The sequence below is a fragment of the Callospermophilus lateralis genome, chromosome 13 (assembly GCF_048772815.1).
Source record: "Callospermophilus lateralis isolate mCalLat2 chromosome 13, mCalLat2.hap1, whole genome shotgun sequence".
NCBI lineage: Eukaryota > Metazoa > Chordata > Mammalia > Rodentia > Sciuridae > Callospermophilus > Callospermophilus lateralis.
The window spans coordinates 93,891,848-93,904,082 of record NC_135317.1 but is presented as its reverse complement, the minus strand read 5'-3'; the positions used below and the strand labels follow the sequence as shown (position 1 = coordinate 93,904,082).

At 40.2% G+C, this 12,235-nt stretch overlaps 1 protein-coding gene and 1 pseudogene across 1 annotated transcript; one reads left to right on the top strand and one right to left on the bottom strand.

The window, feature by feature from the left end:
* Nucleotides 1-1,546: 1,546 nt before the first annotated feature.
* LOC143379425 (prohibitin 1 pseudogene) lies at nt 1,547-2,413 on the top strand (annotated as a pseudogene).
* Nucleotides 2,414-6,999: 4,586 nt separating this feature from the next.
* Nucleotides 7,000-7,903, bottom strand: LOC143379178 (large ribosomal subunit protein bL12m). Its single transcript, XM_076831605.2, is given in 3 exon segments — nt 7,000-7,436; nt 7,438-7,645; nt 7,648-7,903. Coding segments are annotated over 3 exon segments (594 nt in total). The 5' UTR covers nt 7,877-7,903; the 3' UTR covers nt 7,000-7,279.
* Between the last annotated feature and the right edge of the window lie 4,332 nt (nt 7,904-12,235).

Below are 12,235 nucleotides of genomic sequence, written 5' to 3'. Positions count from 1 at the left end.
TTGGTGTAGTCAACAGATGCAATCGCATCAGTGTCTTCCTCAGCTGCAGCAATAGCCTGCACAAACGTGGTCCTCCTGGATTAGGCCTTACAACCTGCTATAACTCCTTTCATCCACTGTGTGGACCAAATAGATAGTGTTTGGAGGAAGAAACACTACTTTGAGATTGGGATGAAGATCACCATAAAGGGAGGATATATAGGAGTATTATTAACAATAAGGAAATACTGAAAGGGCTAGGTGCAGTGATACACTTGTAATCCCAGCAGCTGGGGAGGTTGAGGCAGGAGGATTGCAACTTAAAAGCCAACCAAATTATTCTCCCAACAATTCTTCTCCATTTTACTGGCATAGCAGTCAAGGAGGTCATCTTGGAAGACCCCTTAAATAGCCAAAGCAATCTTGAGCAAAAAGAACAAAGCTGGAGGTCGCCTACTACCTGATTGTAAAAGATGCACAACAGTATGGTATAGGCGTGAAAACACAGACATATACACCAATGATACAGAATAGAGGTCAAATCCATGCATCTACAGTCAGTTGATTTTCAACAAAGATAACCAAAGACATGGGATGAAAAAGAACCCTTTTCTAATAAGTAGTGTTGGGAAAACTGGATCTCCACATGCAGAAGAAGGGAAGCTGAACCCTCATACCACCTACCAAAATCAATTCAAAGTTGATTAAAGAATTAACTGTAAGACAGTTAAAACTGTAAAACTATTAGAAGGCTGGCGGGGGTAGGGGGATATGACTTTGGTCTGAACAGTGATTTGTTTTGGACATGACTTTAAAAGCAGGACAAATGCAAAAACAGACAAATGTGGCTGCATCGAAAACTAAAATGCATCTATGTAACAAAGGAGGGAATCACCAGTGAAGAGAGAAATTGCAGAATGGGAGAAAATGTTTGCAAACTATATACCTGATATGGGTTTAATATTAAAAAATGTTTACAGAACTCAATAGTTAGAAATTCCTCTAATATAGGCAAAGGAACTAAAAAGACATTTTTCAAAAGACAAATACATGAAGAAATGCTCAATATGACTAATAACTGGGGAACTATAAAAGCCACAATAAGGTATTAATAAGGAGATGTGGAGGGAAAGAATTGTACACTGTTGGTGGGAAAGTAGGTTAGTACAACCATATGGAAAACAGTATAAAAGTTTCTCAAAAAATAAAAGTGCTATATCATTCAGCAATCCTACTCTTGGCATATATCCAAAGGAAATAAAGTCTGTCAAAGAGACATTTATATCTGCATTCTCATGTGGTTTAGTGCAGCATTATTCACAATAAGTTCTGGACTCAGCCTAAGTGTCCACTGATGCATGAGTGGATAAAGCAAATATATGTAAACATATGCGTGATCTAACCTATGTGGAATCTAACACAGTTGAACTCAGAAGCAGAGAGTTGAATGGTGGTTACCAGAATATAAGAGATGGGGTGAGGAAAGGTGAGATGTTGTTAAAGGGTGTAAAAAAAAAATTGATGAAAAGGTAATGTCCTATAGGCTAAAGATGACCAACCCAGGGGAATTCATGTGGAGGTCAGAGTGTAAGCAGGTGTGAGTGGGTCCAGCAGAAGGAAACATGGCTGCCAAAGTGTTTGAATTCATTGGCAAGTTTGGCCTGGCCTTAGCCGTTGCAGGAGGCATGGTGAACTCTGACTTATATAATGTGGATGCTGGACACAGAGCTGTCATCTTTGACCGATTCCATGGTGTACAGGACATTGTGGTAGGGGAAGGAACTCACTTTCTCATTCCTTGGGTTCAGAAACCAATTATCTTTGATTGCCGCTCTCGACCATGTAATGTGCTAGTCATCACTGGTAGCAAAGATTTGCAGAATGTCAACATCACACTGCGCATCCTTTTCCGACCTGTTGCTAGTCAGCTTCCTCGAATCTTCACCAGCATTGGAGAGGACTATGATGAACGAGTGCTGCCATCCATTACCACAGAGATCCTCAAGTCAGTGGTGGCTCACTTTGATACTGGCAAACTGACCACCCAGAGAGAGCTGGTCTCCAGGCAGGTGAGGAGCAATGACCTTACAGAGTGAGCAACAACCTTTGGGCTCATCCTGAATGACGTGTCCTTGACACAGCTGACCTTTGGGAAGGAGTTCACAGAAGTGGTAGAAGCCAAACAGTTGGCTCAGCAGGAAGCAGAGAAGGCCAGATTTGTGGTGGAAAAGGCTGAACAACAAAAGAAAGCTGCCATCATCTCTGCCGAGGGTGACTCTAAGGCAGCCGAGCTGATTGCCAACTCTGGCCACTGCAGGTGATGGCCTGATTGAGCTGTGCAAGCTGGAAGCCGCCGAGGACATAGCATACCATCTCTTGGAACATCACTCACCTGCCAGTAGGGCAGTCCGTGCTCCTCCAGCTGCCCCAGTGAGGTTGCCCTGCCCGCACCTCCTCAGGCCACCTGGCCACAGCCCCGATTCTGAACACCACCTTTCTTCTACCCCTACCCCAGAAACCACTGTGAAATTTCATAATTGGCTTAAAGTGAAGGAAATAAAAAGTAAAATCACTTCAGATCTCTCTTAAAAAAAAAAAAAGATGGCCAACCCAAATTCCTATGTTGAAACATCCCACAAGTTAATTGTATTTGTCATTTTGACGCTGTAGAGCCCCTGTCAATGGGATTAGGACCTTTATGAAAGAGACTTCAGAGAGCTGTTTTGCCCCTTCCACCTTGTGAGGTCACAGGGAGAAGATGGCTATCTGTGAATCAAGGAGCCAGCCCTTACCAAGCATGGAATCTCTTGGTGTCTTTAAGACATGCAAGAAGTAGTAATGGAAAATTTTAAAAACTAAAATCTCAGAGCAACTCTTACATTCAAATTAAAAGCAGGACCCTCTTTTAAAGGAAGTGAGAATAAAAGAAAGAATCATACAGGAAATATTTAAAATCAATAAAGTGAAATATATCTCTGAAAATTTGTAAAAAGACAGAAGTTAGAAAAAGAAAAATTTACAAGTCTGAAAGTTCTGAAATCTAAGTATAAAAAGTTTTAGGAAGAAAGAAGGAATGCATGAGAGAAAATTATTAAGCAACACAAGAAAGTGACTCAAGTGAAGGACCTGGGTTTCCAGACTGAAAGAACTCAGACAATGCCTTCCATGAAGAATAAGGACTGGGGCTGTAGTTGAAAACAGTATAAAAGTTTCTCAAAAAATAAAAGTACTATATCATTCAGCAATCCTACTCTTGGCATATATCCAAAGGAAATAACATGTGCTTGCCTCACATGTGTGAGGCACTGGGTTCAATCCTCAGCACCACATAAAAATAAACAGTGTGTCCATCTACAAAACAAAAAATAAAAAGCCAAAAACAAAACATGTACAGCAAGCATGGGAATCTTGTGTAGGAAAATAGACCATATATATAATCAGAGTAATCCCTTTTATCTTTCATAGTTAAAATTCAATAGATGATGCCTAAGCTTGAAAATAAGCAGGACTGATGATGATCTTCATTGGAATAGTCATGAAATTCATTTGGAAAATGAGTTCCAGAATAGCCAAAGCAATCCTCAGCATGAAAAGTGAAGCAGGAGGCATTACAACACTAGACCCTAAATTATACTACAGAGCTATAATTTGGTGTTGGCACTAAAACAGATATGAAGACCAAAGGGACAGAATAGAAGAGACAAACTCACCTAAATAGTTATCTCATACTAGACAAAGATGCCAAAAACATACACTGGAGAAAAGACAGCCTCTTAAAAAAAACGGTGCTGGGAAAACTGGAAATCCATATGTATCAAAATGAGATTAGAGCTGGGTGTAGTGGTGCACATACCCAGTGGCTCAGAAGGCTGAGGCAGGGGGATCCCGAGTTCAAAGCCAGCTTCAGCAAAAGCAAGGCACTAAGCAAATCAATGAAACTCTGAATAAAATACAAAAAAGGGCTGGGGATGTGGCTTAATGGCTGAGTGCCCCTGGGTTCAATCCCTAGCATTCCCCAGCCATCCATAATAAACGGGATGGTATCAAACTAAAAAGTTTCCTCACAGAAAAGGAAACAATCAAAAATGTGAAGAGAACTGGGCTCGGTGGCACAGGCCTGTAATCCCAGTGGCTCAGGAGGCCCAGGCAGGAGGATCATGAATTCAAAGCCAGCCTCAGCAACTGGGAGGTGCTTCAGTGAGACCCTGTCTCTAAATAAAATCCAAAATAGGGCTGAGACGTGGCTCAGTGGTCAAGTGCCCCTGAGTTCAGTCCCCAATACCCACCCCTCAAAAAAGAATGTGAAGACAGAGCCTGAGAAAATCTTTGCCACCTACACCTCAGTGGTAAAGTGTTTGCCTAGCATGTGTGAGGCACTTGATTAAATTCTCAGGACCACATATAAATAAAGTTTGTCAACAACTAAAAAAAAATTTTTAAATTCTTTAAAAAATGAAATTAATCTCCTATTTCTCACCCTGCACAAAGTTCAACTCAAAATGGATCAAGGACTTAAACATTAGAACACAGACCCTGTGCCTACTAGAAGAAAAAGTAGGCTCAACTCTCTATCATATCAGTTTAGGAACTGAATTCCTCAACACAAGAAGTAAAATCAAGAATTAAGAAATAGAATGGTATCAAACTAAAAAGCTTCTTCACAGCAAAGGAAACATCCAAGAATGTGAAGAGAGAGCCTAAGAGAAAGGAAGAAAATCTTTGCTGCTACAACCTCAGAGCATTAATATCTAGGATATACAAACAACTCAAAAAAACACCAAAACAAACAAACAACAAAAATTTAAAAAACACCAAATAACCCAATCAATAAATGGGCAAAGGAACTGGGCACTTCATGGAAGAAATACAATCCGCTACAAACAAATATGTGAAAAAGTGTTCAACATCACTGACAATTAGAGAAATGCAAATTAAAAGTACACTGGGACTGGGGTTGTGGCTCAGTGGTAGAGCGCTTGCCTAGCATGTGTGAGGCACTGGGTTCGATCCTCAGCACCACATAAAAATAAAATAAAGGTATTGTGTCCACCTACAACTGGGGAATAAATGTTTTTAAAAAATTAAAAGTGCACTGGAATTTCATCTCATTCCAATCAGAATGACACTTATCAAGAATATAAGTAAATACTAAATGTTGGCAAGGATGTGGGGGAAAAGGTATACTCATACATTACTGGTGGGACTACAAATTGGTGCAACCACTCTGGAAAGCAGTATGGAGATTCCTCAGAAAACTTTTAGAATGGAACCATCATTTGACCCAGTTATCCCACTCCTCAGCATATACCCAGAGGACTTACTATAGTGATGGTGGCCACATCAATGTTTATGGCAGCTCAATTCACAATAGCTAAGCTATGGAACCAACATAGGTACCTTTCAACAGATGAATGGATAAAGAAAATGTGGTGTGTATATATATGTAATAGAATATTACTCATCCATAAAGAATGAAATTATGGCATTTGCTGGTAAATGGATGGAACTGGAGACCATCATGCTAAGTGAAATAAGCCAATCCCCCAAACCAGACCGAATGTTCTCTGTGATACGTGGATGCTGACTCACAATAGGCAGAGGGGAGGGAGGAGTGGAGTTTCACTGGATTGGGTGGGGAAATGGAAAGACAGAATTAATTGAATGTAACTTCCAATGTTCATATACGAATATACAATCTGTGTAACTACTCCACATCATGTACAACCAGAAGAAAGGGAAGTCATACTCTGATTATGTATGACGTGTCAACATATATTCCTACTGTCATATATAATTCTAAAAATAAAAGAAAATAAGAGGATTATGGGTATGTTATTTAGAAATAGGAAGTGAGTCATCCTTGGCCTCCTATTTCCACTCCTAAAAATTAATTTGATGTAAAAAAAAATGTGTATTGCTTTAGTAAAACAACAACAAAAAAGATGAAAAATAAAACAGTGGCTCTCTTTTTTGTACCTGGATAAGGCCTAACCTTAGCAAAGTTATCTTAGTTCTTAGAAGATGAAGAGCTGATGTCTGTTTCTTCCTACCTCTGAGACATGAATGCCTTATCTTTGAAGGTATGTAGCAAAATCTTTCAGATTTGGGCACACTTAAGATGCACAAACTAAGCCCTGGGAAAACTGGGGCCATAGAAAGTGATAATGAAGCTGAGTTAGTGCTTTCTGCATACAAATATTGAATAAAAATTATACTGATTAAGATTTCAGAAATAAAAAGTGTACAGTTATCTTTTATAATAATTCTGTTCCAGAAGTTTCTACTGGACTTCCTTTTTAATTTCGTAAACTTCACATGTCCTTATTTTCTTTAATAAATGGAGATTACCAAGTGGCTAAAAGCATGAGCTCTGATGTCTGCCTGGGGTTGAATCTTTGCTCTTGCTCTTGCCAGTTTGAGTGACAATGGTTAAATCTCTTTCTCTGAAATGTGGATGATAACTACTGCTATAGATCATATAAACGTTGCCAACACACATGGTTAGTGCTGTCTCACATAAATACAAGCTATTACAATTAACACTTCACTTCCTAGAAGGTGTTTTTTACAGTTTTATCACTGGGGTCATCTCATTTGCTCTTCTTAGTACACCTTAATTATATAAATTAGGTTTAAGAAGTTAATACGTTTTGGATAACACATATTTACAATTTATTCATATTTTAAATTTAATAGTCTTTATTGATAATCTCCTCCAGAGAGCTAGAAAAGGATCCTTGAGCTGGAAGAGGGGTTGGTTCTTGCAGAGTGGTAAAAGTTGGCAGCAAAGGAGGGGATCAGGGCTGGGGCTGTAGCTCAGTGGCAGAGCACTTGCCTAGCATGTGTGAAGCACTGGGTTCCATCCTCAGCACCACATAAACAAATAAAGGCATTCTGTCCATAACCAACTACAAAAAAAATTTGCGGGGGGTTGGCAGGGGTCGGGGGAAGAGTCCAGGGATGATGAGTCATTGTAGACAAATACTGACACAATTGTTTTATTTTATTTATTTATTTTTTTTTTTCAAGCCTCAACAGTGTATTTTTCTCAGCAGCCACCAGAAGGACTCCTGTAACCCCATACCTTCTGAGGTGGCCTCCTGTGCTCTGCACAGACAGTGGCTTCCCTCCCCCCCACCACAGCAGGTCCATCTTGTCCCCCCCAGACAGACTGCCACTAGGGCCAGTAACTCCAGCCCCCTGGAATCTCCATCTGGGAGCCTGGTGCTGGGGATGGAGAGGGCAGGCAGGGCCTCGCCGGGTCCCAGGGACCCCAGTCCATAAGTCCTCAGAGGTGGGGCTATTCCAGAACCACCGTGCCGCCCACGGCTTCTAGGGCCGCCTTCATCTTCTCTGCCTCAGCTTTGGCGATGTTAGCTCTGATTTCCTGAGGCAGGGACTCCACCAGCTTCTTGGCCTGGACGAGGTTTATGCCCTGGATGTAGTTCTTGATCTCTGATCAGTTTCACTTTGTCTACCGGCTTTGCCTCTGTCAAGCGGACAGTGAAATGTGTCCGTTCTTTCTGTTTCGGGAGATCTTCCTCCTCTGCTACCTCAGGGGCTGCTGCAGCAGGGAGAGCCCCAGGTATCATGCCACCAGTCGGCACGAGGCCGACATCCTGGATCTTCAAGGTTTTCTTCAGGAGTTCCTTGAGATCTGAGAATACAGGAGCGTGAGGCTGGCGATGTCCTGGACGAGTTGCTGGATCTTGGGCGGGTACTCCTTGGGGGCATTATCCAGGGGTGCCCCCGCCAGCGCCTCACCCCTTCGGTGGCTGCTGCTCCTCATCTGTCGCATGGCACAGACACCTGGCACCTGTGGTCTGGCGAGACGGAGCGCGGAGGCCCGAAGCCCGAGGGGCGGCCCCCACAGGCGGCGGGCGGCCGCCGGTAGCATCGCTCCGGGAGCGGGAAGGTCACACGCGGCTCTTGACACTATTGTTTTAGATGTTCAGATTTTGCAACATTTTCCTGGGCATGGCAAATTCCCTTTCCTAATGATGGAAAGCCACATTCTTACTATTGAGACTAATATTGTGAGATGTTTACTTTATCCCCTTGTACCTTTAAGGCTGAGATGGCTGGAAAACAGTTTGATCCTCCACACTGGCTGAACTGCTATCTTGGTGGGTTTTGTGAGAGTAGACACTGGTCAAGAAAGTAGTATTCTGAGAACTGCAATCAATTTTGGAAAGACTTAGATGAGTATCCTCTAAATCCCTAATTCCTTGTTATCTTGGTGATAATCCCTTAGTAACCTCACTTAAAGGAGTTGCCTTGGAGAAAAGTCCACATGCCCTATATGTACAATCCCTTATTGTCTCAAAGACACAACAAAGATGTTGGAGAAATAGCTCAGTTGGTAGAGTACTTGCCTCACATGCACAAAACCCTGGGTTCAATCCCCAGCACCACATACACACAAAGACACAACACAGTTTGAATCTGATCTGAAAACTTTAAATATATTTGTGTGTGTGTGTGTGTTGCTGGGGATTGAGCCCAGGGCCTTGTGCATGCAAGGGAAGCCCTCTACCAACTGAGCTATATTCCCAGTCCCCTTGATCATATTGATGATATGTAGAATAACTGTGGAAATAGATTTTGAGTATATAAGGCCTTACTTTAAGGCAAGAACATGATTTTAAATTGCACCAAATTATCAATATTAGGGTACTGCTGTGGTTTGAATGTTTTCCCCCAAAATTCCTGTTGAGAATTCCCCAGAGTTCTGCCAATGGTATTTGGAGGGGAGAACTTTTGGAGGTGACTAGATCATGGGAGCTCTGCCAGCAGGGATGGACTTACTCATGGATTGAATTATTGAGGGAATGGCTTTGTTATGTAAGTGAGCTCTCTGGCACACTTGCTGTCCCTCATGCTGCCTTCTGCCATATTTTGATGCAGAAGCAAGGCTCTCACCAGATGCCAAGATGCTGGCACCATGCTCTTAGACTAGCCAGCCTCCAGAATCACAAGTTGAATATATCTCCATTCTTTAAAAATTACCCACCTGTAGTACTGTTAGAGCACCAGAAAACATTCTAAGACAAGTACACCTATAGTAGAGATTCTGGCTTAGTTTGTGAACTTGAACAAATTGGAGTGGTTCTGATCACTTGATTGAAGGACATTTGATTCAGCAATGGCTCATCTAAATTGGAAGTGAAATGCTAGAAATTCACTGATACAATGAAGGAAATGGAAGACACACTATGTGGAGAAGATTTAATATATGTGATCCTTTAGCTATTTTTCCCTTATCAGAAGTCTAGCCAATTGATGCATAAGTTAGCTATTTTTCCCTTATCAGAAGTCTAGCCAATTGATGCATAAGTAAGGGTCTCATCAGATGCTGAGATGCTGGCACCATGCTTAGACTAGTCAATTGATGGCTAAAAAGGCATTAAGAAAAAGCACTGGTGAACAAAGCACTTGCATTCTAGATAAGATTTAGAGTATGTCTGTAAGCCAGGGCAGTGGGAGATGCTTCAGTTAAAATGGACTCCCTGAGTCAATGTGCTTTGTCAAGATTAATGTGTCTTGAAACAAATTATAGTCATTCATTGCTTGGAAATGAAGATGCATTCTGGGAAGTGTGTTAGGTGATTTCTAGGTGGTGCAAACATCAGAGAATGTACTTACACAAACTGAGATAGTATATACTAAGTTGATAATTTGATGCAGCTTCTTGATGCAATCAGGAAGCATAGTAAACACAAGGTCTACAAAGCTGCTGCTGGCATAACATGGCATACTGTTTTACAGTTAATTTTTTTTAATAAGAAGTATACTCTAAAACAATGATTCAGAGTACAGTAAATACATAAAGCAGTAACACAGTCTTTGATGATCATTATATCAAGTATTATACTTTACACAATTATATGTGCTCTATTTTTATGACTGGCAGCACAGGTCTGTTTACATCAGCATCACCACAAACATGTATGTGCTGTGCTATGTTACACTAGCTATGATATTACTAGGCAAGAGGAATTTTTCAGCTCCATTACATTATAGAACCATCATTGCATACAGTCCACTGTTGACTGAAACATCATTATGTGGCACATGACCATAGTTCACTTAACTGCTAGACTAGAAAAGTGGGAAAGTTACTATAATAGGCAGCAGGACTCACAGGACAATCAGTAGAGTCTAACACAAAGTTTGGCCTAGGATAATTGATCAACTGATGTACAGAATCAAAATAGACTCCATGGTCCTATTTATGTAATTAAAAACCACAGGTCTGATGTGAGCCACTCTAGTACTCATCCAATATGCAGGTCTGATTTGTTTCACATTCCTGGATCCCTGAAAGGACCCTGAATAATATCACAAGTATGTAATATGTATTTATCTCTTAACCTTCTCCAAAGTAACCCTGTGGCCCTTTACTAGAGTAATTATGCAATGCACAAATTCTTAGACCTTGTGGGATTACTTCTTGAGTTAATTCTAATTTCTGTGCACCAGAACACCATACATCTATTCAGAGTAGAGCCTATTGGAAGTCAGCATGGTAAAAGGAGCTTTGACAAGTTCACCACAATAAATCCCAAACCATCCTTTGGTTACTTCTTCCATTTCCTGAGTACTAAGATAAGCAACTAACAGTTAACACACACTAGTTTCCTAAAACAAGTTTCTTAATTTTTTTTTTCCCCCCAGTGCTGTGGATTGAACCCACCAGGGACTCATAAGTTCTGGGCAAATACTCTATCACTGAACTACAACCCAGCCCTCTTTTCTTAAATTTTAATGATGGGATACAATTGATGTCACTTTACAATGCTGTCGATATTGGTAGTGTCTCAAATTACTACTGTTGTTAAGGAACAAGGTTGCTAATGTTAGAACCTGGTGGAATTTTTAAGTATTTCCTTTTCAGGTTGATGTAGTACCTTATCAGTTTCAAACTACTTTCTATTAAACATTTTTACTGGGGGAAAATGTGCATTTATTATGTGAAGCTAATATACTATATGTGTATTTTAGATAATACTAAGTTCCATATTTCTATATCAGATAAAGCTTCTTGCATAAAACCCAACTCAGCATCGACCCAAGTCAGTATGTCATTCTGAGACACATTTAGCAAAATCTGAGACAGCTATTCAATTTAACATGTACTAAATCAGATAATTAAAAATGCTGGTTTGCTTCCTTTTTCTTTTTGTTCTTTTTCTGGTAATGGGGATTGAATCTAGGGAAACTTTTACCACTTACTGGGCTACATTCCCAGCCTTTTTATTTTGAGACAGGGTCTTGCTAAATAGCCAAGGGCCTCAAATTTGTCATCCTCCTGCCTCAGCCTCCTAAGCTGCTGGGATTACAGGTATAAGCCACTGCACAATAATTTTACTTCTAATTAAACAAAAAAGAAGGAAACAATTAACACTTATTTTTGTGTTCATTTGGAAGTTATATTTTTAAACATTTTTTAGTTGTAGGTGGACACAATACCTTTATATATTTTTATGTGGTGCTGAGGATGGAACCCAGTGGCTCATGTATGCTAGGTGAGCGCTCTACTTCTGAGCCACAACCCCAGCCCTGTAAGTTACAATTTTAAGTGGCAAAAGGTGTGAAGTTTTTTTTATAGTCACTGTAAGAACTGTCATATTAAAAATTTTACTGAAATGTATGATTACATTAATTGGAGAAAAGGAAAAAAGACATTCTCTTGGAAATATACAAAGAGATTTTCCTTTATTTCACTGATGACTCTGCCCCAACCATAACTGATTTTCTGTATGGCATGGGAGTTTTCTTTTTTAATGTAGTATTTTTAAATCTTTCCGTTGTAGCTGCCCCAATACCTTCATTTTAATGATTGCACACAGCTCTTTCCCTTGAGAACTACTTACAGGTAAATATTAATTAAATCCTTAAAACAAAAACTTTGTATAGCAAACTCTTTCTTCATCTAAATTCAGAGGCGCTTTACCACTGAACTGTATATCCCCAGCCCTTTTTACTTTTATTATTTTGTTTTTACCTTGATACAGGTTTTCATTAAGTTGCTGAGTTTGGCCTTGAACTTGTGATCCTCCTGCTGCAGCATCATAAATTGCTGGGATTTATAAGCATGTGCCTCTGCACCAGGCTCATCTAAAATCTCATATTCAAATTAAGCAAGAATATTGATGGAAACAAAAATTTTTTTCCAGCTAATGTTTATAGTTATGTTAATCTGGGCTACTTCTATGAAAAATGTACACATAAACATCCCTTTGAAAAAACCAAC